Here is a 24,530-nt window from a genome sequence, read left to right as displayed (position 1 = left end):
AGGGTGGTTGTAGATGCATATGTTTATTATAGATCTGTTGTAATTTGGATATAGGTGCACAAAGGCTAATGTTCTAGAGGAAACCACCTCACCAACTCAAATTATAATAATCAGAAGCTTTCCCAAGAACAACTTTGTGGTCTAAAATAACCACTCTTAAAAAAATGAATTAAGCTTGCACCTTTAGCATAGAAATATAATTGTCAAAATATTTCTATGAATACTCTTGTCACTAATCATTTTAGGTTTGAAGTGAGAAAATTAATAATGGCAGCACCAAGTATCACTAACCTATCATTATGCAATTTTGAATTACATCCACTCAAGTTTACATTTACTTTGCAAAATTCTAGCTTGGGGGAATGACCTTATTTAGAAAATCTTATGTTGCTAATATTGGTTGTCTCTACCTTTATGCAATTTGTTAATCATGCTCTTTCATCTCCATTTGAATAACACTCTATAAACTTTCATGTTACCTTTGTTTGCTATAGTATCCTTAAGGTTTGGAGTATTTTCATACACCTTTTGAATTAAGTGTGGTGCTTAGGTTAAAATGCCTTCCTAAATCAAATTAGACGTGGTGTCTAGGTTGAATTTTGAACTAATAATATATTGTAGTAGACAATAGATATTTTGTGGACTAACCCCTAGAGGAAAAGTTTTAAATTTAATTTGGGTAAGTGAGGAGATGAATTTAGATTTAAGACAGAGCACATCATAAACTTCGATAACTTTGTAGAAGAAGACACGGGTCATTCATCATGAATGAAAGAACTGTGAACATTAATGATTCATTCACTTTATCTTCTACTACAAGTTACTTTGCCTCGAGCCATGTCTGTATAAAACATAATCTATGCTAAAACAATATTAATACTATCTTTTCATTAGCATAGATAGAGCAAAATAAAATACTGGACAAGCAACCTATGTTAAAAACTTGTATACTCCTTCGGGTATGTGTTGTCCACTAATCTATTGCAAGCATAATAATGACTGGAGTGAAAAGAGTCAACAGATTAAAGAAGCAAAAGATGGCAAAAGAATGAGCGCAATAGAGGAGACAAGATGTCTATGAACAACTCAAGATGCAAGAGGATAGACCACCAGTCATTTACCCTCCATCAGTTAGTGTCATCACGCTCTAATAATGAAGGTAATATTCTAAGGTAAGTGGTCACTCTCTCCTCTTGATCTTGGTGTGCACATAAATTAAAACACAAACATGCTAGAGTTACAACTTAAATTGATTAACCTGGTTAACTCAACATGATTTGTCTTTTAAGATTGTTTATGACACCGTCCCCTTAATCTCAGTCTTAACTAAACAAGTTAAAACATTATATTTAATCTTGGGAAGATGATAGACATACTTATTTGAAAATTTATATAGAGATAGACAATCCTTCCATTGATTAAGCAATTTCATTCTTTTCTGTCATGTGAACTTAAATGCAACATTAAATGCTTGATCTTTTGATCTTACCACTCATAAATAAATAAATCATGTAACCCAACTTTATCTTGTTTAATGTGCCTAAGGATGGAGAAAATTAAATAAAGAAATAGATTTGGTTATGTTGGTGTTTTTCCACTAGCAGAGTCCATGCACTTGATCTCTACCTTAGTTTTGCAAACAAGATAATATATCAAGCAAAGTTTATTAATTCTACAAGTAAAAGTTCTGTGAACATGCACACTGAGCAAGATGCTGCCAGCTACTATTTAAACTCTCATTCAACCTACTGGCCAAATCAAAGAACAAAGGTGACATCATTATCACTAAAGGTATGCAACTAACAAGACCTCCATCTCTAAAGATGGAGAGATACACAAAAGTGAAAGAAGAAGCCCAGTTCGAAGGACTAAAAACACCGTACCCTAGCCATAAGGTTAGAATGGTAGTTATCTCTTTAAATGCATTTGTAATTTATTTAGTAGCATAATTTTGTTTACACACTAAAAGATATAAAAACAATAAAAATATGTACTGCATTACTTATGGCATCACAAACTCCATGGGGATACCCTATGGTATTTTTCAAAGGAATATCCGCTGTGGTGGCATAAAATAAAAATAACAAAAATATAGCATTTAAATTCCTGCATCATAAATAGAAAAATCAAAAATAAGAGAAAATTGAAATCCTGTTTAAATTAGACAACATTAAAGCTAGCTCTTAAAGGTGATCAATTACTCTTTGGCTGACCGCTAACCTATTAACAAATTCAAGCCTCGAGTTTTGGTTTTCTTTTTAGAGTAATTATGCAGAAACAACATTATGACAAGGAGAGAGTCTATTAGTGGCACCCACCTAGAGCGCTGCCGGTAAGCTCACTCTGAAGATCATCAACACCAACTATTGCAAACATCTAGCTTGGAGGTATCCCCTAGTTATCAGGTAACTATACCTAGGCGATTATCGAGTCTATTTTATATAGTCATAAAATATCAAAAATATGTGAGCACATGAAGGTTCAGAATAGTATCATAAGAAAATATAAGGGAGAATTAAAAATACCAAAAATATATGGGTACATGAACGTCCATATCTTTAGAGTCTTCTGAGTCCAATAGAAATGAATAACAACCAAACAAAATATGTATCTATATATTAAGGTGTGATCATATAGTGTAGTTTAGAGTCAAATAAAAATTAGAGAATAATAAAATTTTGTCTTGGAGATGATGAATAGTTGCTCTACAGTAATTTCTTTCAAGTGCCTAGTTTTCAACCATGAATTCTCCTAAGTTTTAGACATGACCACTTTAATATAAGAATTTACTCTGAACCTAAAATTTGTGGAGGCATATGTTTAAGCTGAGTCTAGGTAATTGATATTATACATGAAGTTCTAAGCTGCTATTTATCTTATTCCTAGCATTACTAAGTTCTGGAGATTTATTTTCAAAAAAAAACAAAATCTTACATGATGAGCTCTTGTATGATAAAGTTTAAATTCCTACCAAAGCCATATATGATACATTTAGAGTTATGAAAACCTTTGCGCATTAATGCTGCTTACTTTGCATTGAGTTTAGTCAACCTTTGTTGTATACCTTATGAGAGTCTTGTCATGCTTTTAAAATCAAGATCACTTACGCACTACACCTACATTTGCATTGCTCCTACTCTGGGAGTAAGCGCAATTATTTTCCACTTTCACCTAGATCCACCTTAAAAAATGTTTTCTCCAACAGTGGGAGTAAACAACAACAAAAAAATACCCTATAGGACAGCTCCCATTTAATTGCTCTAAGTTCTTATCATTATCTCTCTAATGATTTATATTCAAAGGATGCATGTGGCTATGCAAAAATATTTAAAAAGAAAAAAAGGGAGAGTAAAAGATGGACAAGTGTCCAACAATTAAAACAATGGGTACATAGATGCCCGCCTCTTAGATTAAAAAAGAGAGAAGAGAAAGGAAAAAATAAGAAATAAAGAAAGAATAAAATAGCCCATGGTTTTCCTGCAAAAAGTTCTAAAGGAGGGAGTTATTTTCAAAGAGCAAAAGTAGAATTAGGATTAGCCACTAAATACTCTATATACACCTATTCCATACACATACACATCTTAGTTTGATTGTATGCCTCGATTCTCTATGGATCCATTGTTTGACTTTACAATATATGAATTACAAGTATGCTCATCCTTGTTATTGCCACTCCTATAAGCTCCACTATATATCCTTAGTTGTAGGAAGGCATAACCTCTTTAATGCCTCAGCGAGATCCATAAATACTATATAATAAGAGACTTGAGGGTGTCATACAATTATGCTCTGAGCTTTATTTTGAAAACTTACAAAACTCTGGAATATTAGTACTGTAAAGAATTGGAGACATAGTGTTTGACTTGATTGTTCTATCTTTCGATTACTCAAGATTTATGCAAAAGTTGTAAAGTTCCATGGTTAAAGGTAAAGTGGGTAAGTTTGGAAGTTAGACCAGAGAAAAATTTATGTTTAAAAGCAAGTGTACTTAAAAGAAATAAAAGTATTGTAGCAACTCCTGATGCAAATATATTAATAATTAGGCTTGGGTAGTTCGCCAAGGGACTGACAAAAGGTAAGCTTGGGGGTATTGTTGACGGTCGATAACGTCAATATTTATTAGAACTTTAGACACAAGGGAACACATGAAAACACACTATTCTAGAGTTTTATCTGACAATTTCCACGAGTTTTGCATATTCTGTATTTTCTAGGGTGAATTTTAGAAAAGTTGAAAAGAGGGATTCTAGTGCATATTTACCACGACACTCATCCGCGACGGAAAACATCACGAGAAGACTCAGGAAGGGTCTAGAAGACACCTGGAGGAACGAGACCCGCAGAGGAAACAAGGTGGGGCCGGCCGGCTCCACCTTGGGGCTGGTCGGCGCCCTATTTAGCCCGATGGTCACCGCCTTCTGGAGTCTTCCTCCTACGCCTCCTTGGAAGCCAAGCAAAGTATCTCTTCGTCGATTTTAAGTCGGTTTGATCTAACGGTGCACACAAGGTGAAGACGCCGATCGCTGACGTGGCGATTCCTTGACCCCTACTCCACCTCGGCCTATATAATGACGCCCAAGGCTCCCCCTAAGAGGCATTCTATACCCCAGTGCTTCATATTCTCTACATAATTAGGGTTAGGGTCCCTCTAGTTGAACTAGTTCTAGTTCATCTAGATGTACCAATTAGAAGAGACTAGTTCTTCTAGATCTAGTCTTGTTTAGATATTAGAGAGATTGAGTAGAGGAGTAGAGATTCTGGAGGAGTTCCGGCCTGTCAGCGCTTCTTCGTGGTTGTATTCGTCTCGATCCAGTTCCCTCTCCCGGAGCTACGTTCTGAGGTACTTTTGTACTTACCATTCCGATTTAAGTAAGCAACTTGTTCTTATTTGTTCTTTGGTTCACAACTCATATTGAATGCTTTGATCTTAGTAATTACTTGGTTGAAGTAGTATTTCGTAGTGTAGGCGTGGTGCCTAGACTAGGTTTACTTATGGATGTCCCCTGATCAGGCGGACAGTGGTAGCTCGCATAGGTGACTTTATAGCTACGTTGATTCCTCTATAGTCCACTTCCCGTTGATAGGACTGATAGGCTTATAGGTGCCTGGTAGGAGATTACTCTGTTTCTTCTCCTATTCGGGTTACTTGTCCAATAAGACGATATCATACAAAGTTTACCGTAGTTAGAACCATAGTGCATTAGCGATTTCCTTTTTCTTGATATGATCTAGCCTAATTGTAGGGTTAAGTCGATATACTTGGTCATCATCACAACTATTCCCTATGGATACGATATTTAAAACCTCTGGGTAAAATGTGACATTGGTACGATATCTGTGCGCTTGCGGATAATCTTACTTAAATCTTATTTAAAGGAGTACAGTTAATTTATACCAACACCAGCCCAACACCTCCACTCAGCCTCCTCTCTCCTCTGGACTCTCTTACTAGCGGCAGCGCACGGACATCGAGGCAGGGGAGGCGTGGAGGACAGGGCGTCGAGGCACGCGGTGGGTGAAAGAAATAACTAATTATACAGTTTACCTGTAATTTGCGAGACGAATCTTTTTAGCCTAGTTAGTATATGATCAGACAATATTTGTTAAATAAAAACAAAAGTGCTACTATTTCTATTTTGCAAAAAATTTTGGAACTGGCCATGATACGGATGTCCAACTGATGTGTGAATCATGAAGCATCTAATTTAGCATGCATATGATTAAGGGCCTCTTTATTTCCCTTTGCTAAATTTTACTCGTCTAAACTTTAATCACTTTAGTAACTAAATTTCCAAATACATTGAGTAAAAAAAGCTAAAATAGTTTAGTCCCACTAGTTATTTTAAGAGCAACTAAAATTATTATAGCTAACTAAAATTTAGCAAGAAAGACTAAACAGGCCCTAAAATGATAAGGTGACCCACGTATCGGCCGAACAATCCGCACCACGTATTGACAGAGACGGTACTTAGGGGGTGTTTAGTTCAAAAAATATAAAATACAAAATTCTAAATATTTTGGAATGATGAAATACAAAATACCAAAATTTTCGGATCATGTTTAGTTCCATAAAAAATGCAGAATTTAGTGCCCTCGTCAAGGTCTCTTGAGGCTCTTTTGGTCTTTTTTTTTTTGCCTCTCGAGGCTAAAATCCAAAATGAAGAATAACCATCCTTTTGCATGATGTTTAGTTCTATTTTGTAAAATAATAAACCAAAACCCAAAACTTTTTAGAATATAAGGAGAACTAAACACCCTTTACCTAGTTTTTTCTCACCTCCATCGTCTTTCCCATTATTAGGGGGTGTTTAGTTCCAAAAAATACAAAATGCAAAATATCAACTACTTTGAAAGAATGGAACGCAAAATGTCAAATTTTTTAGGGTCATGTTTAGTTTCATCCAAAATGTAAAATTTATTGCCCTCATGAGGGTCTCATGAAGCTCTTTTGGGTTTTTTTTCTGCCTCTTGAGGCTAATGGAGAATAACCACCTTTTTAAAAAATTTTACATAATGTTTAGTTCTATTTTGCAAAACAATGAACCAAAACCTAAAATTTTTTGGAATATGAGGGGAACTAAGGGGGTGCTTAGTTCCATTTTTTTTGCAAAATAGACACTATAGCATTTTCGTTTGTATTTGACAAATATTGTCCAATCATAGACTAACTAGGCTCAAAAGATTCGTCTCGCAAATTATAGACAAACTGTATAACAGAACTAAACATTCGATGTAATGCTCCAAAAATTTCGATATCTAATGCTCAAAAAAATTCTTTTATTAACTTGCTAAATTGATCTATATCTAATGCTCCATGCATGTGCCATAAGATTCGATGTGATAGGAAATCTAAAGTTTTTTGCAAAAAATTTTAGAAACTAAACAAGTCCTAAAAAAATGCAAAATGCCAACTACTTTGGAATAATGGAATGCAAAATGCCAAAATTTTTAGGGTCATGTTTAGTTCCATCCAAAATACAGAATTTATTGTCCTCATGAGATCCTCATGAGGCTCTTTTAGGTTTTTTCGGCCTCTTGAGGTCGAAATCCAAAATGGAGAATAACCACCATTTTGCCAAAAATTTTGCATGGTGTTTAGTTCCATTTTGCAAAATGATAAACCAAAACTCAAAATTTTTTTGAATATGAGAGGAACTAAACACCCCCTTAGAGCATTTCAAAGAGTTTGGTATAATTTACTTACTAAACTAATTAATTTAGCAAGTTAATAAAAGAAATAGCAACCTTAATTTTTGGTCTTCTTCAAGAGTCTCCTATAACAACTTTATAAAAGTTATAATAGGACCCACATTTAATATTCTTTGGTTTATTATATTGTTTATAAAAAATTGAAAAGAAAATTATATCTTTTCTCGGCATCGCACTAATGTGAGCACTAGCTCTGTATGACCACTCGGCTAGCAAGGCATGCCTAGCATTCATGTCTTCCGCCTAATACAAGCGATGAGCATATATATATATATAAAGATAGCAGACTATATACATATGAAGGCAACATACCTTGCTTTCGAACAAAAGATAATAACACCCGTAGAGGAAAGCATGAGGCAATAGCGTTGACCTATAGAACGGCGGCAATGGAAACCCGTACATATGGTGGTTGGACATGAAAATATGTGTAAGAAAGAGAGACAGAAAGTTCTCTCGACTTTGAAAATTTATGAGTTAATAAAGATATTTAACAACCTTTTGTTTTTAAAGAGCTATTTTACTAAACTACTAGAGGAAGTTTTTTTCTGTTTTTGCTAAAATATTGAAATAGTACTAGTTTTGCCAAACTCACCGCAGACAACCTTCGTCTGCTCGACACGTGTACATATCATCGGCAGGGCCCGGCAGGACAGTAGCATGACGGCATCCAATCTCATGCGCGGGCCGCAACTTCCTTCGTTTGACCCCTATTCCTCGGGCCCTTCCCTTCTGGAGGATTCGTGCTGCTCGCATTCACCACACAACACAACCCACACTTCGTCTCGTCACCATGCGCCGCCCGTGGAGGCACCCGGGCCCAGGGGCAGCCGTCGCGGCGCGCCACGGCGCCGCCGACCTCTGCCTCCGCGAGGTCGGGGACCTCCTGCCGCGACGCTTCGCCCGCCGCGCGGCCGGTTCCGAGGTCAGTCCCCCCCTGCCTTCTGTAGTTCCGTTCCTTCTCCGCACTGTGCCCTTCTCAATCCCCACGTCGCCGCCGCATCTCGATCCGTGTCGCGGGGGCGGATCGGCGCGCGCAGCGATCGGGCTGGACGGCCGGCGTTCAATGACGTGGCGTGGTCTCGGGCCCGGGCCGTGTGGTGCTAATTGGGGGCCGTGCTGAGTTCCATTTAGCGTTGGGTGGTGCCAGTTGATTTGATTTCTGTGCTGCGTAGGTGTTTGGCTGACGTATTGGCTTGGTTATGTGCCCTATTAAAGTGTTCAATCAACAGGACGGTCGAATCACGAACTCATTGCTAGCATGTTCCTTAGTAAATTAATCAGAATTAGTGAATACTGGATGCAATTTTTTTTTTTTTGTGTGTGTGTGGCTGATGCGATTACCTCCTTTACAGGACCTTGTGATGCGGCTTCAGATTCACCGGAAGCTTGACAGACACACGGGTTGCGTCAACACAGTGAGCTTCAGTGAGGTCGGTGACATCCTCGTATCGGGGTCTGATGACCAGAGGGTGATGCTGTGGGACTGGGACACTGGCACCGTCAAATTAGAGTTTCATTCAGGACATGGTGGCAATGTGTTCCAGGCACGGTTCATGCCCTGCTCAGACGACCAGACCATTGTCACTTGTGCTGCCGATGGCGAGGTTGGTTTCTTAGCTCCTTTGCTTTCTTGTTCAACTTTAGTTGATCTTATTCACCGTCTCAGTTTTCATCAGCTGTGATGCTCTTGTGCCTCTACCAGGTGAGGCTTGCCAAGATACAGGATGGTGGAGACGTCTCCACAACATTGCTTGGTGAACATGGGGGAAGGGCTCACAATTTGGCTATAGAGCCCGGTAGCCCTTATATCCTCTACAGCTGTGGTGAGGATGGCCTTGTTCAACAAGTAAGCCATTAAAAACAGGTGCAGTATTTCAGGTGTTTGTAAACTGAACTATAACCAAGTTTAATTAGCCATTTATTTCCTGTGCAGTTTGATCTCAGAACAAATACTGCCTCAAAACTATTTCTTTGCAGAAGCTCCTTCATTAAATCAGTATCCTCAACTCGTATCCACCTAAATGCAATTGCAATAGATCCAAGGAACCCAAATCTTTTTGCTGTTGGAGGAAGTAATGCATATGCTCGTGTGTATGACATCCGCAAGTGCAAGTGGGATGGATCATCTGATTTTGGTCACACATCTAACTGCTATTGTCCACCACATCTAGTTGACGATAAGAGTGTTGGGATAACAGGGTTAGCGTTCTCTCACCTGAGTGAGTTGCTTGTATCTTACAATGAAGAGAATATTTACCTATTCCCTAAAAATGGAGGGCTGGGATCTGACCCCAAAAAATCTGTTAAGATAGGAGCAAATGAAGGGTGCAAATCAACAACGTTAGCATCTGGACATGATGTTTCTCAACCTGCACCTCAGGTATATGTCGGTCATCGCAACTGTGAAACCGTGAAGCGTGTGAGTTTCATTGGGCCAAATGATGAATATGTTGCCAGTGGGTCAGATTGTGGTCGGATGTTTATTTGGAGAAAGAGAGATGGGAAGTTTCTACGAGCCATGGAGGGTGATGAGTGCATTGTGAATTGCATTGAGCCTCATCCTCATGCTATGACAATTGCGAGCTGTGGAATTGATAATGATGTCAAAGTTTGGACTCCCTCTGCAATTGAGCGGGCACCTGTGGTAAATGTTGATGAGGTAATATCCCCTGGCCATCTATGTCCCCTTATCATCTCTACCTTTGGCCAACATATATTCTCCTCACAGTGGAGAAACTGTAGCAATCTGTCGGTCAGGATGCCATATTTATTGATCTGGTGGAGACATTGGTATATGTGTACATCACTACTTTCTCCATGATTTCGTTTTTCCAGTTCAGCGTCATCCATTTTCATTTGATATTTGAAATTTAAACATTTACAATTTATTGAGTACCTCCCTTGTTTGGCAGCTCCAGTCGAGACCTCGCAAGAGAAGAGCCAAGTTCTGGCGCTTTGACTTACCAGATCTGTTGATCCAACACATACTGGTATCAGAACATAGGCAGCGATCAGCTGAAGAAGATTCATCAGAGGACCATGAGGACAATACAGGATTACTTAATCTAGTGCTACGGGCTGCAGTTGGAGGTGTGTCATCTGATGATGATGGTGATGACGATGATGATGATGAGACCTCTGATGGCTCTGAATAGTGTTGACTCAAACGATCTGTTGTCTACCTTTCAGTACCGTTTCAAAATTGTAAATATATACGTTAATAAGTCATCACATTCTCATGGATGATATAACAGAACAACTATGATTTAGTAGCTTGTCATTTCTATGTTATAAGTATGTTTTTAGTGGGCTATTTTAATGAAAAAATTTGACTAACCAAATTGTGTGCTATCTTATGAAATCTGCAATGGTGTTGCACCATATAATTAACTAGAAATGCTCGTGGTGTTGCCGCGTATGGCCAGTGTGTGGATTGTTTGCAGTGTTGATGGACCGTTTTTCTGTATTAGTTGTTTTGTTGAGTGTAGTAGGATAAGTATTTATTTCCAGTAATACATGTTTGTTCCTAGTAATGAAATTTTTGGGATCAAATTATTCCCAAAAGAGAGCATCTATTGAAGATGAAGGATCATGTTGTGTTGAGAGAGCTGCTCTGCCGAGCAATAGCTCATCTATCTCGTATCCGTCAAACAAGTATCGGCGGCAGGTTGTCTTCTATGTAGCATAAGGAGTAGCGATAGGAATTACTGTTGGCTGGTCGAAAAAGTTATGGCTGAAATTACTGTTGGCAAAAGAACAAAACCAACTATCCATACATTACACATTTGCTTGAGATGGTGTTGTCTATCTGGGTTTTAACAAGGAAAACGAGCCCACATATGTTTGTTTTTAGTTATTACTCACAACATGATGTTTTTAGTCCCATATCGACAACCAGAGGAGAGAGTGGTGGAATCTATACTATTTAGTGATACCTAGGCAAATAGTTAAAATCTATAATATTTTTCTCTTCTTAGATTAGAAAGACAAAAAAGTTGAACTACATGAGATATTTATATCTAAAAAATATCTATGAAATAAGTTTAAATTTTATTGATATCATGGGTGACCCGTGGGTACCCGTGACCCGAATGGGCATGGGTTTGGGCACAAAACTAAACCCGTGATGGGTCATGGGTTTTTTAACGGACAGATTTTATTTTCGCGGGCATGGGTTTGGGATGGCAAAACCCAGCGGGTTTGTACCCGTTGCCATCTCTAGTTATGGAGGAGTTTTCTTACTTCCAATCATATTGCTTGCATGAGCAACCATCTTTTGTGCAGTCATATCCATCATCGCCTAGTATTATTCTAGAGTTTGCAACTCCGTGCACTGAAATCTTTTATTCTGAATATGTATAGTTAACTATGTGTTTGAGCCTTTGAGGTCAAACAGAGTTTTTCTTCAACACCTTGCTCCATGTAGTCTTCGCTTTGGAGTTCCAGTTTTTGAATTGGTGTCTTCTAAGATGGCAATCTATTGGGAAGTTATAATAATTAACGAATCATGAGTATAGGGATAAGATATAGGTTTTTGTATTTATATTCAGAATTGAAATAATACCCTTTTTGAAATGTTCTCATTGCTGGTATATCATTTTCATATACCACCGACATGCTGAAATTCCACTGAGAAATTTATAGTCTTATCGATTCTCGATATATTTTCAGCATGACATAATTGTATTCTGTTTCAGGAGCTAAATCATGGGTGAATTATGTTGTAATCAGAGGGTGGCAAGGCAAACTCGAAGACATACTGCAATGCATGGAACTGATAAAACAGATCACCTTCTTTTCAGGGTGCTGAACCTGATGTTTTAGTTTTGTTCTGTAAAGATGTACCAAATTAAACAGGTTAAGCAACTGTATAAATAGCATGACCTCTACCACAGCACGGTCATTATCTAGAATGGATTATATATTGAGCATTTCAGCTGAATTATGTTGTCGCAATCTCACAGACAAGTAGTACACATGAAACTGGAACTAAAATTAAATTAAATTAACCCATTCAGATTCACATAGAAGTTTAGCTAAATTCAAAAGATTAGAAATAACTGATCCCAGATTACATGAAAGTTATTGCTGAAATTACATACCTTTTTTTTATTCCTTAGCCTTTACTTTTTTGGGATCAGTTCTTCATGATGATTCCTGAAAATACATGGTAAATTTCTATTGGAATAAGTAGTACTGAAATTGAAGCAATGCAAATTGACATAGCACCACATATAGTAATCTGGGTGGCGGCACTCACGAATGAGCATAGTTTGGGGATCGAACACAAGGCCCTTTTGCTTTATGTTCAGGAGTATGATAGTGTCTACCTATTCTTTTGCTGCTATGACAAGAGGATAAACACTACAAGCTAATAAGAGCTTGCACATTGGCACTAATCCATGCAGAGGAGCCGGCGCCGCGTCTGGATGCCGCATTGCCTGGAGCCCGCTACCTTGCTAGCTCGCCGGTTGCAGGGATCTGCGCTGGTGGCCTGCCGCGCCAAGGGACCTGAGCCGATGGCTTGCACGTCACCGCTAGCGCCGGCAACCCGAGGCCGGCCACACCCACGCCTCGGCTAGGAGGCGTTGCGCCGAGGGCACACTGCCAGATCCCCGCCTCACCAGCAGCCTGCCGCGCTGGGGGCCAGGCAGCAGCGCCAGCTCGCCATCGTGCCCGTGCGCTGTGCCGGCTTGCTGGTGGCCACGATTCCAGCCCGCTCTGGTGGCGCGGCAAGCGGAGGGCGGAGTGGAGAGCATGGGGGCGGCGGAGGGGCCGAGAAGGAAACAGTCAGCCGACAAACGCGTCGCGCGGCCCACGAAGGATACGAAGCGGGTACGAGACCTGAACCGATCCGTATATTGCTTTGTCGCTCTATCTAATGGCTCGCAGGTTAGCGAGTGACGTGTCGGGTGCCCGTTTTTTTTTCCAGGAATCATATCACTGTCGGGTGCCCGCTTTTGGTGCAAGAATCGTATTTAGAGATTGTCGGACAAAAAAAAAACTATTCTTCATTCCTGTGAAGCTTACCCTGATGTCTATTTTACTTTATACAAAGTATTTACCGACATTACTGAATGAATATGAGCGCTGAATAGGATTTTTTTTTAGGTGAGGCTTAATCATATCACTTCACTGGATCTATCTGTTTGCTGCATATATTTCCTGCGGTAGTTGCTGACGACTAATAGGATTTAAAGATTGCAGGTTAACAAGTGCTTTGGAGTTTGGTGTTATTTGCTCGAACAGTAATAATTGCTAGAAGAAAAATGATCAACTTAGAGCCATGGAGTTTGTAAATGAACAAGGAATTCGCATAAGTAAATTTGTTACATAGTTATGCAAATGGGAGATATAAGTAGAAACAAAAGTTGAACAATAACAAGACAGTGTTCCTCATCAATTTCTCACTATATATTCTTCAATTAGTCATGCGTCAGGTCTCAGGACACATGGTATATGACAGAGCATTACAACTGGGGGCACAATATTCTGTGGAAAGACCATGAGCTAGAAAGGCTTTCTTGTTTTTCTAAAAACCTGCTATATTTTGTCCACTGATTATTTGATACGCATTAGAATCAGGAGTTAAAAAGTGGAATTGCTCAGCGAAATTAGTACAGCACTGCTTAGTTATTTCAGCCTTACGTACGTTCCCTACAAGGCAAAGAATTGAGGGTCTGTTTCAAATATAATGTACTCAAGCATCTGAAGAGTTTCTGATATTTACAATACTACCCGCTGGCCGCTGTGCAGTGTGTTGATCCACTAATAATGTGGCCCAGCAAGGAAGTTATAGAGTATCACTCCATTTGACATTGAATAGTAAATGGTAGTAGAAGACTAAGTGTAGGATGTAAAGACTATTACAGGCATGTATCTACCTTCTTTTACCCATAATACAAAAAGGTCAATAGGTCATCTATTTCCTATCAGTCTGCACTTCACCTGGCCTCATACTTATGCTCGTTGCAAACGCTACCAGCTGCAAGAAGTTGATATCAAAGAACAAAACAGCTTTATTGTAGCAATGAACATATTCAACTGGAACCTACCGTTGCAAATCCAGCACAGGCAAGGCTGAAACCTTTTAAGTAGAAAGGCGTAGCTTCTGACAGACACCAGGCTGTGAAGCCAAGTGGAGACAAATTAGGATGGAAAACAAAATCTGAAGAGCTTACATGTTCTTAGTTTTATTAGATGTGCTAATAAGTTAAGTTCAATGTCAAGCATGCATATACCTGTGAGAGGAGTAAAAATTAGAGGAGATATGACACTTGCAGTTGAGCTTATTCCAGTGATGCACCCTTGGACCATTCCCTTGATTGCAAATTAAATGGTGCAAAAGGAGTCACATGGTGGTGTGGAACATAAGAAGCTTTCCATTTCATTGTGAAGAAACTTCATTTGGTTCATATGTATAGTGGGAAATTGACGGAAGCTATCAGTTGCTTGTGATTGACCCATGTTTTTTACCTGCTCAAAAGGCCCCGCTTTCTTTGATACAATGCTTCTTATCTGTTGAAAAAATAGTCAATAAAAAAGTTCAGTTCACAATATGTCGCGATGAACCAGAAACAAAACTAGATAGCTTCATTATAACAAGAATTACTTACACAAGGTGTGACCAACATGCTTAGTATTACACTGCTTGCGGCAAGATAAGGGACCTTAAAAACCATGCACAACGTGAGACTTAGAACAAACAATGTGATCAATATCTCATAGAAAAAATACTGCCACTTGAACACTTGCATACCCAGAACGACCATGCGATGCTGTATAGGAATGCCTGCACATCCAAGACGGAGCAAATCAAATAGTTATTGCTGAATTAACCAAAGACAAATATGCAGTACATCCAACAAATTAAGCAGCATCCTTACCTGCCCGCAGCTCGCTATAAGTGCTACGACAAGTAGCTTCTGTTCACCAAGCTTTGCCACTAGGAGTGGCATCACAGTTAGCTGCATCATAATTCTTAAACGGCTTAAGACACAGCTAAGTAAAATTTGAGCACTTCAGTGGTCACACATAAAGTTATTTTGGAAAAACATTCAAGATAAAATTGTACCTGCGAGAAGCTTCCTGTAATGCCAATGATAAGTAGCAAATTGGCATACTGGTCCTTGCTATAATGGAATTTTGCCTTCAGGAAGTACTGCATTTTGCAACCCAAAGGGAAGAAGAGTCAGAAGTAACTTTCAAAAACGCCCGTCAGTCAGATGTACCACACTCCTCTGCCCTAAGAAGAAAGGAAATCTTCCTTTGCAATGAGTCAAACAATTCTAAGTCTATTAACCAAATATATAAAAATATCTCAGTATTTATGATGCATAATAGGTATTATCATTAGTTTAATCATGTAATATATTTTTTTATACTAATACCTATTTAAAGATATATACATTGATACTATTTTCTATAAAACTAGTTAAACTTGTAACTTTTTGATTTCTTCGCAAGTGCGATTTTCGTTCTTTTAGGGACTATATGACAGTGCCAATATTTGGCATTATTTGAATATAAGTTTAGTTCATGAATCCACGAACTGAAATTTTTCAGGAGAACTGCATAGTATTCATCCCATGATATTTGCATACTACTCTTCGATCTTCATGTGTAATTTCTGTGTGCTTTGTAACAGAGAGCAAAGAGGTGTACCAGTAGTGTACTTAGTAAGCCTGTCTCACCAAGGCCATGGAAAAATGTGACGACGGCCGCCCTAGAGAAGGTTGAGCTGCAAAAGTTGTTTGAAGCATCTCCATTTTAGAAAAGTTGTTTGGAGCATTCATTCAGGAGGGAATATTAAGATAGAGACATATGAAGTGGTTGTATTCTTATTTAGGCCTTATTTAGTTATACCCAAAATCCAAAAACTTTTCAAGATTTCTCATCACACATCGAATCTTGTGGTACATGCATGGAGCATTAAATATAGATAAAAAAATAACTAATTACACAGTTTACCTGTAATTTGTGAGACGAATCTTTTGAGTCTAGTTAGTCCAAAGTTAGATAATAATTGTGAAATACAAACGAAAGTGCTATAAATGCTCTAATCCAAAAAGTTTTTGGATCTAAACAAGCTAAGGCCTTAATTAGCTATGCTCTAGTGACCATACTTTTTCTATCTTTTAATTTAATACAATGACCTGCCTCTCGTGCGAAAAAAAATCTTATTTAATCATCTATTGTCGCTTATTAGACAATAGGATAGACGTTCACTTCACTTTGTGACTTTGTGTCGTTCTCTGAAAGAAACTTATGCACTGCCATCGTGTAGCTAGGCTTGCCGCAGCTTACTACACAAAAAAGTATAGATTTTTTTTCGAAACAGTATGGGTTTATAACTAGAGTCGATCGGTTTCGGCCACAGTGAATGGGCTTTGCAATAATGCAGGTTGCAGGGACCCAATGCAGCCCATTTACAGGTTTTTGTTAAGGGGGCAAAAAAGAAATCAAGAGTCCTATCAGTATTTGGTGTGTCCCTAGTGCTTTGGAATGGAAAAGGCTCAACAGACGTCACCTGCTGGTAAGAGTGGCTGCTAACTCCGACAGCGACGGCGCCTTCCGAAGTGGCGGAAGCCTCGGCGACGCCTCCTCGCTGCTGCTGCTGGAGGGAAGGCAGAGCGGCCGGGAGGCCTCCTCGTCGCTATTGCTGCTGCTGCTGCTGCAGGAGGAGGATATGGAGGCTCCGCCGTCCGTCTCCTGGAGGAAGGCCTTCATGTAGACGGCCGTCACCACGGCTGCCACTGCGGAGACCTGCAGCACCAAGAACAAGAATACGTATATAATCTGCTGCTGGTTTGCCAGAGATCGGGTGGCAGTGGCAGAACAGAAACATGTCGGATGCATGCATTGCATTTCCGACCTGAAACGTGGATGAGGCGGGGAGGAAGCGGGCTGCCACTGTGCTGGCGACGAAGCCGGCGCTGCAGACGCCGGAGAAGACGCCGAAGGCCGCCGCGCGCCGCGTCTCCGGCACCCTGTCAGCCTGCACCGACGAGCAGAGCACGGGAGGGTTCATACATCAGTGCATGAACAAACTTGCATGCATTGGTTGTCAGCTGGTGACGGCAGCTTGATGGAGGCAGAGATAGTAATGGTACCATACCACGTAAGCAAGCGAGAGGCACATCATGGTGCCTTCGGCGACCATCGCCGTCAGCGTCTTGGTTACGTAGTACGCGTAGAAGTAACCTTTGGTCCGCCCGTACGCCAGGATTCCTTCATTATATATATATACATCGATCGCACACGGAAACAAAGAACAGAATACGTACGTAATGTTAAACAACGACCTTCAGTTTAGTTGAGTCCGCATCACCTGACAGATGACAGACAGAGACACTAGTGCTCGCAAGAATTAATGAATGATGCTTCGGTGGATGGATTACCGAGAGGAACGATGGACGCCGTGGCCGGCAGCGCCAGCAACGCCTTCCGGCCGTACCTGTCGGACAGGTTGCCCACCACCGGCGTCAGCACCAGCGCGCCCAGACCAGTAACCTGAAACAAAACACACGCATGTTTCAGAATTCGAATTCAGATTCAGTCATTCAGACATGATTTTTCTCTCGTAATAAATCGGTAAAGTCGTTTGTGGGCTGGCGCCGATGACATGATTTTTGTGGAGACTGCAGCTGCAGTAGTGGGTGTGCTAGTGGCGGATCGAGTGGTGCTGCCGGCACGCCGGCCTCGCTGTGGTCCGATCGAGTCCGAGAGCAACTGGACGACAGCCGGGTTACTGCAGCGGTGGCCGGCCATCTGCATGCGTCGCGGTCTCGCCTCGGCCTCGCCCGCCTTTCCGGCAGATTTGACACGCATTAGTACTATAGCTTTTTATTACCACCGCTGCGTGAGAGACCGGGCACTGCTCCTTTCACGCTTTCTCTTTATAAATTCTCCATTTACTCCCAGTCGGGTACTAGAGTACTAGGCGGCGACTTTTGTTCCCGTTTTTACCAGCTTCAAGACGTGCTACGGTGTGCCTTAATTTGCTTTTGAGATTTGACACCAGACCGGGGAAAACGTAACAAACAATGGCAAAGAAGGGTGGTCGGTGCGACGTTTGTATACTTGAGACGTCGGCAAAAGTCTCCTGCATGCGTGCGTGCGTGGTGCTAGAAATGGCCGGCCGGCCTCGTGACGTACCACGATGGACCGCGGCGGCCACTTGGCCGGTGGTGGATCTCCCTCTCAACTGCGCGCAGTGGTCGTAGCTCTTCTAAAGAAAAGTTACCAGGGCCGGGCGACAAGGACAATATACTGTATAATGGGCCGCTAGCTGCATGCTCAAAGTAAAGCGACCGGCATGGCGGTTAACAGCGCCATCACCATATCGATCGCGACGGTGACGGTGACGGAGACGGCGACATTGGAAAGCTAAAGCACGCCGGGGTCCCGGAGAAACGCACGGATCGGAGGCAGGAAGCCAGCTGAGCTGACGCTCTCTCACGTCACGTTTAGTGTAGTCTAGTAGTCTAGTCTACCTCACGCACTCTCTGCCAATTGTAAGCCGGCATCTCGCAAGCTCGCTCGCTCGCTTTGTGTCTAGTACTAGTAGAGCTTTGTTTAATTCAGGGCACTGAGGTAGGCAACAAGTGGAATTAATTAAAGAAAGTTGATGGAGATGCGTCATGCGTGGTGATCATCAGTGGGCCAGATGTCGATCCCCACTGCGCACTTGCTAAATCTCCATGGTCTATGCCATGCATCTCCATGTTCATGGACGGAAATGCATTGAGGCCTTTTTTTTTTCTCTCCGCGCTCAGGCAGGGAACACTCGAGTGGGACGAGAACTCGAGAATAGGAACAAGCAACCATAACCTCCACACTCCCCGTACCGTACGTGCTATAATCAATCGGCTTGAAGAAAAGAGTGAATGACTTGTCGTGCATCCTGACTGGTACACAGAGAAAGAAACATCTAAAGAAAAAAAAAAGACAGGCAGCAGATCAGGCTATCGATTGCTAGCTTAGGTAGAGACAGGCGGTCCAAGGTGGAGCTGCATAATTAAACTAGCTATATTAAACAAAGAAGGAAATCAAAATCGACGCATCCAGCATGCACACGCCCAGCAGTGAACAAGCAAGCATGCATGCAGAACTGCAGATGCAGTGAAATTGTGAAGAAGCCAAAGCAGGGAAGGATGAAGATTGAAGGCCAGTGAGGTAGGGTAGGGAGAGCTTGGTTAATAATTACCGCTTGCTGGAGGCCAGTGAGGTAGATGGCGAGGGAGCACTCGTCGCGGCCGGGGCAGAGCGCCGCCATGGTGACGTCGGTCATCACGGGGGCCACCATGAAGGCGGAGAAGCAGAAGAGGAAGGCGAACACCAGCAGGTGCCCCAGCCCCGCCAGCTCCTCCACCTTCGTCATGTATCACTGCTTCAATTCAGTTCCGTTCCCCCGGCGGCCTCGATCTCTTCTATTCTTTCTTGCCCTCCTTCCTGCATATATATATATATACCGAGCTTATTAGGTTCATTCGTTCGCTCTGTCCGGCTGGTTTTATAAGTGTTGTGTTGTGTTGTGTTGTGTTGTGTTGTGTTGTGTTGTGTTGTGTTGTGTTGTGTTGTGTGCTGTATGATGGCTTGACGAAGAAGGCCAGATATGCTAAGGCTAGCTGCTATTTTTTTTCACTTACAGAAAATTGTTTTTCTTTTACAATAAATCGATCAACATCAACCAAAAAAAAAATACCACGCAAACAGAATCGTACGTCTCATATGTCACCGACAGGTGAGAGAGGAGGGATGCATCATCGAACGGTCGATCGATGATATTAGCCCAACAAGCAAGGAAAGTCGACAAGAGCCCAGCACGTACTCCTACACACAGGAAAAGCAAGGTAACAATACTAAAGGTATGATATTGCGGATCGGATCTGTGTGTAGCATTTTCTTGAAGGTTAGCCGCCCGTCGAATCCAAATTAGAAAAAGGGTCAGTAGTATAGCGAGAGGGGAAAAAGGAAAAGACAGGGTAGAAAAGCAATGCAGTGCATATAAAGTATATAAGAGTCGGTTTGCATTGCATTGCTCACGTACGAAGGGAGAAGAAAATTGGCGCTGGTGGTGGTGCCTTTCACCTTCGTTTGTATTCCTTTTCATATATTAATTAACTTGCTTGTTGATACATATATTCGGTGAAGAGAAGCATCATCAGTTAGTACGTAAAGCGGCAGCTAGCCTTTTGAATTCTTTAAAACGTGCTACGTGCGTCCACGAGGACGGCATGCATGAGCTGCTACCTTGTATATATGTTAGGGAGAAGCATCAGTTATAATACGTATATACAGAGAGAACCCCCGGTGTTTTTTTAAAAAATACTGTACTGTATATACTATATTTTGGAAAAGGGCGCGTGCAAAGCGTCTTCTACTTTGTATAAATAAAAGGGATACTGTAGTAGGTGTGATTTGTGAAAGTGTGTGATTAGCTAAGTATCCGCTCGATCCGCGCATCTTTTACGACTGCGGATAGATAGATGGGGGAGCTTTTGATTTGTACACTAGCCAGGTAGCACTACGGCAGGGAGTGGCTTCCCCTAGTGCCAAATGCACTCGGGGAAGGTCTAATTGCACTTGGGGAAGCCTTCCCCAAGTGCAACACTCGGGGAAGAGCCTTCAGGGTATCTCTTCACGGGAAAGACGTATTTCCCGAGAGCCGAAAATCATACACTCGGGGAAGGCTTTCCCGAGAGTCGTTCTAGCACTCGGAGAAGGATTAATGTCGTTGGTTGCCAGCCGGCGCCGTTTCCTTCTTATTATTTTTTTATTTTCTTCCCCGAGTGGGAAGAAACCCTCTTCCCCGAGTGTTGCAGCCTAGACACTCGGAGAAGCCACTTTGAAAATCTTTTTTTATTATTTTTTGCTTCTCCATGTAAATAACAAAGCATATATATATATATCATAAACTACAAATCAACATTAATATATCACAAACCATATTTATATATATTTATATATCACAAACGACCAAATTTGTACAAAATTCACAATATATTACAAACCACACATTCAAAAGTACACATTATTCCAAGTTCACAAGTTCAATACATAAAAACGACTCTGAAGATGGCTCACGGTGACGGTCCAGTGTGCGATGCCGGTGAGGGTTGGGACGCCCCAGCTTGTGATCCCGGCGTGGCGAAGCAGTGCAGGCATGACCGCAGCACCGGCGAAGACGATCAGGGTCACTAAGGTGCTTTGGGTCCCATCCGACAGGTCCTGCTCTACAAATAAGAAACACATCACAACATAATAAATATCATAACTGCAGTAGAACATATGACACTAAAGTTATTACTACAAAGACTATAGTAAAAGCTACTGCTGCATCATATACCCAGTGCGTAAAAATGTCACAGATTTTAACAGCAATATAAAAAAGTGTATTATGAAAACTTAAGATTGGAGGTACGGTAAGTACAGATGTTATGAAAGTAACCCATTCTAGCGCACCACGTCAGGTAAGAAGCAAACAATCCTCAGTACCACCCAAGGAAGTTTTTTGTTTCATAAGCAACTCATGTAAAACATTTTTTTTACCAAACAACTATGTACAAATGGAACATTAAAAAATAGTTTGCTAATTAGATGGTGTTCTCTACTCAACCAACTGCCGCAGGTAAAATCATTTTAAAATGATTCCTGGTTCACCTCCAACGGTAAAAAGAATTGAAATTGCAGTAACAACAGAGTATGCAGAGATATATTGCTTATTTTTGTTGTGCCCACCTACTTGACGACAAGCATATTAAGCTCTGTAGCCATCTCTCTGAACTGAGTCAGCTATTGGTCCACAATTTATCAGCATCTTGGATCAAGTCTCATATAAAATGGAGCATGCAACACTTTGTGTAGAGTAAGTCTGAATTAGGATTTTGGACCATCCATCCCCAAAAAATATGAATTCTAAATAAAGCTAAGGGCACTATAATAAATACCAAATCTATTAAATTGACAGGAATTTGTGTGTAATGTATAGATGAACCAAACTCGAAACGAAGCATAAGAAATTTGAAGACTTGTTCTAGCCATTACACACATGTAGTTTTGAAGGTCATGAAACTCTCTTCCTTTGTACGTGGACATGAAGAGCATGCACTTAAAATTATTACAAATATGTATGTGCAGAGAAATTTTTATGGAATAACAGGGTGAATTATGGTTTTATTATAAATGGAGAAATTTTTATGAAATAACAGGGTAAATTATGGCTTTATTATAAATGGAGAACCTGTATAAATAAAATACATTAAAGGGAACTGCGTACCTCCCAATACTCAAACTCAAATTTAGGCAGCTCAGATCGATTTGCAATTATGTTTGCCTCCATGCTTCATGGCTTCTTTTTTTTTCAAGCAGAGAAGGGCTCAACACATACAACCTCAATACTACTAATAATAATAATATAGCTCACATCTTTGAAAAAGTTGTCACCTGAAAGTGATTGAGTTTCAGTAAACTGTGATATAGTCAGTGTAGTAAACCTTGCCATAAATTAAATTTTAATACTATTAATTCATTTAATAAAATTTAAAGTTCAAATCTGGTACATTTATTAAGAAGGTAAAATAAAAAAAATAAGCACACACTCCATGGGGAGCGCGGCACCAGAATACACAACTTAAAATTCAGAGCAACAGAGTAACCTGCTCAAGGGCCTGACATAAAACATAAAAAAGAGTGTGTAATCAGGAACTAGGCTAATTGACTAATTGACAGATTAGTTACACGAACTAGAGGGAACTGTAATCATGAAAGAACTAACTTTATGATTCCAATCTCTAAATATGTGAAACATAATATATACTAAACAAGTAGTAAATAAAATCACATGACGAGACGCCCTCCTCCTACACCATACGCGCACGAGGCCTAATCCACACCGACTATAAACACCGGATTGAACATCATCCGAGTTCCCCAATGCCAAGATCCCATCAGCCAAACCCCAGTTTTTTAGTGCCCCAATCCAAATCGCCATTACCTAAATCGAGGTTTTTCATGCCGGAATCGAGATCCCGAGATCCTACTGCTGTAAATCCAAATCCCCATTACCTAAATCGAAGTTCTTTGTGCCGGGATCGAGATCCCGAGATCCCACCGCCGTCAATCCAAATCCCCATGGGGAGAGGAGGGCGCGGCCGTCGGCGGGCTGGGGAGGGGGCGCGACCGTCGCGGGCTGGAGACGGAGGGCGCCGAATCAGTGGCGGCGGCTGGCAGGGGCGCGGATCTAGAGGTTGCCGACCTGGTTGCGGCGGACGTCATGGGTGCGGACCTGCTGCTGCGGACGGCATGGGTGCGGAGCTGCTGCTGCGTACGCATGGGTGCGGAGCTGCTGCTGTGGACGGCATGGGTGCAGAGCTGCTGCGGCGGCGGGGCGGGCATGCGTGTGGAGCTCGGCGGCGCAGCGTGTGCGTGCGTGCGTGAGGAGCCGAGCGGGGGAGTCCGTGAGCGGTGCGTGCGTGCTGGTCGAGTGCGTGCAAGGGTGTTTGAGGGCGGCTGGGGTGGGTCAGTAGTGTTTGGGGCTGGCTAGTTTTTCTTAAAAAAAATTCTTCCCCGAGTTCTTTATCCTAACACTCGTGAAAAAGCCTCTTCCCCGAGAGCAAACTCGGGGAAGAATTTTTATTTTTTGTGTTTTTTTACACTATTTTTTGTGAGGTTTTCCCACATTATTTAAAACCACTTGTTCAAATTTGGGAAAACTTTAACTTTTTTAATATATTTCATTAGTTTTTTCGTTCTATTGATTTTTTTTACATACTTCAAAATTGAACTACAGGTGCATAAATTAATAGAATTTCTTTATTCAAAAAATAATATTCATGATATTTGGTATATGTTGAGGCCATATCCAATAGCTCATATGAAATGTCGAACATCTTGTTGTCATAACATGATGAACAACTTGTAGGAAAAGTGTTTTTAAATTATATAAAATTCGAACAAAATCTAAAAATCATGAAACTTGATTGGGTGTCATGTTATCACATCTATAGGCTATGGTAAAAATTTGAGAAGGTTTCAAATAAGGTGTCATGTTGGATGGTTAAAACTCAGACATCTCTGTATGTGATCATAAGTGATCACATGTAGAGATATGTGGGTTTTAGACATCTGACGTCACAACTTCTTCGAAAACTTCTCAATTTTTTTACCATAGCCTCTACATGCAATAACATAACGCCCAGACAAGTTTCGTGATTTTCAGACTTCATTCGAATTTTTTATAATTTAAAAACACTTTATCTATAAGTTGTTCTTCATGTTACGACAGCAAGATGCTCGACATTTCATGTGAGCTTCTG

The 24,530-nt window shown here is 40.9% G+C and overlaps 2 protein-coding genes and 1 long non-coding RNA gene across 6 annotated transcripts; 1 reads left to right on the top strand and 2 right to left on the bottom strand.

The window, feature by feature from the left end:
* Window positions 7,944-10,548, top strand: LOC110431960 (DDB1- and CUL4-associated factor 8-like). Its single transcript, XM_021451826.1, has 5 exons — window positions 7,944-8,134; window positions 8,565-8,816; window positions 8,915-9,058; window positions 9,146-9,871; window positions 10,125-10,548. The coding sequence occupies exons 1-5, from the start codon at window positions 8,003-8,005 to the stop codon at window positions 10,365-10,367; spliced, it is 1,497 nt and encodes a 498-aa protein (XP_021307501.1). The 5' UTR covers window positions 7,944-8,002; the 3' UTR covers window positions 10,368-10,548.
* LOC8062849 (hippocampus abundant transcript 1 protein) lies at window positions 13,823-19,954 on the bottom strand. 2 transcript variants are annotated; one of them, XM_021458329.1, is made up of 15 exons: window positions 19,938-19,954; window positions 19,421-19,665; window positions 17,613-17,724; window positions 17,330-17,442; window positions 17,087-17,209; window positions 16,742-16,977; window positions 15,877-15,952; window positions 15,287-15,373; window positions 15,099-15,179; window positions 14,972-15,004; window positions 14,829-14,882; window positions 14,689-14,730; window positions 14,454-14,532; window positions 14,268-14,338; window positions 13,823-14,197 (listed from the first exon to the last, which is right to left on the bottom strand). In XM_021458329.1, the coding sequence occupies exons 2-15, from the start codon at window positions 19,592-19,594 to the stop codon at window positions 14,135-14,137; spliced, it is 1,344 nt and encodes a 447-aa protein (XP_021314004.1). In that variant the 5' UTR covers window positions 19,595-19,665; window positions 19,938-19,954; the 3' UTR covers window positions 13,823-14,134. The 2 variants fall into 2 exon arrangements, with proteins under 2 accessions (XP_021314004.1, XP_002465000.1); XM_002464955.2 differs by lacking the exon at window positions 19,938-19,954 and having other exon boundaries at window positions 19,421-19,801.
* On the bottom strand, window positions 21,151-23,726 carry LOC110435015. 3 transcript variants are annotated; one of them, XR_002452668.1, is made up of 3 exons: window positions 23,281-23,726; window positions 22,493-22,659; window positions 21,151-21,449 (listed from the first exon to the last, which is right to left on the bottom strand). It is a non-coding gene; the product is annotated as an uncharacterized LOC110435015 (long non-coding RNA). The 3 variants fall into 3 exon arrangements; XR_002452666.1 differs by lacking the exon at window positions 23,281-23,726 and having other exon boundaries at window positions 22,493-23,274; XR_002452667.1 differs by lacking the exon at window positions 23,281-23,726 and having other exon boundaries at window positions 21,151-21,444; window positions 22,493-23,274.

The sequence above is a fragment of the Sorghum bicolor genome, chromosome 1, assembly GCF_000003195.3.
Source record: "Sorghum bicolor cultivar BTx623 chromosome 1, Sorghum_bicolor_NCBIv3, whole genome shotgun sequence".
NCBI lineage: Eukaryota > Viridiplantae > Streptophyta > Magnoliopsida > Poales > Poaceae > Sorghum > Sorghum bicolor.
The sequence above is the reverse complement of the archived record's forward strand: the minus strand, read 5'-3'. Positions and strand labels throughout refer to the sequence as shown.

Excerpts from the sequence above, each read along its gene's own strand:
- LOC110431960 (XM_021451826.1), top strand. The coding sequence starts at position 8,003 with ATGCGCCGCCCGTGGAGGCACCCGGGCCCAGGGGCAGCCGTCGCGGCG. Across the intron at positions 8,817-8,914 it reads CTTGTGCTGCCGATGGCGAG|GTGAGGCTTGCCAAGATACA; the intron begins GTTGGTTTCTTA and ends TGCCTCTACCAG. Across the intron at positions 9,059-9,145 it reads AGGATGGCCTTGTTCAACAA|TTTGATCTCAGAACAAATAC; the intron begins GTAAGCCATTAA and ends TTTCCTGTGCAG.
- LOC8062849 (XM_021458329.1), bottom strand. The coding sequence starts at position 19,594 with ATGACGAAGGTGGAGGAGCTGGCGGGGCTGGGGCACCTGCTGGTGTTC. Across the intron at positions 15,180-15,286 it reads TTACAGGAAGCTTCTCGCAG|CTAACTGTGATGCCACTCCT; the intron begins GTACAATTTTAT and ends ATTATGATGCAG. Across the intron at positions 15,005-15,098 it reads TTATAGCGAGCTGCGGGCAG|GCATTCCTATACAGCATCGC; the intron begins GTAAGGATGCTG and ends TTGGATGTGCAG.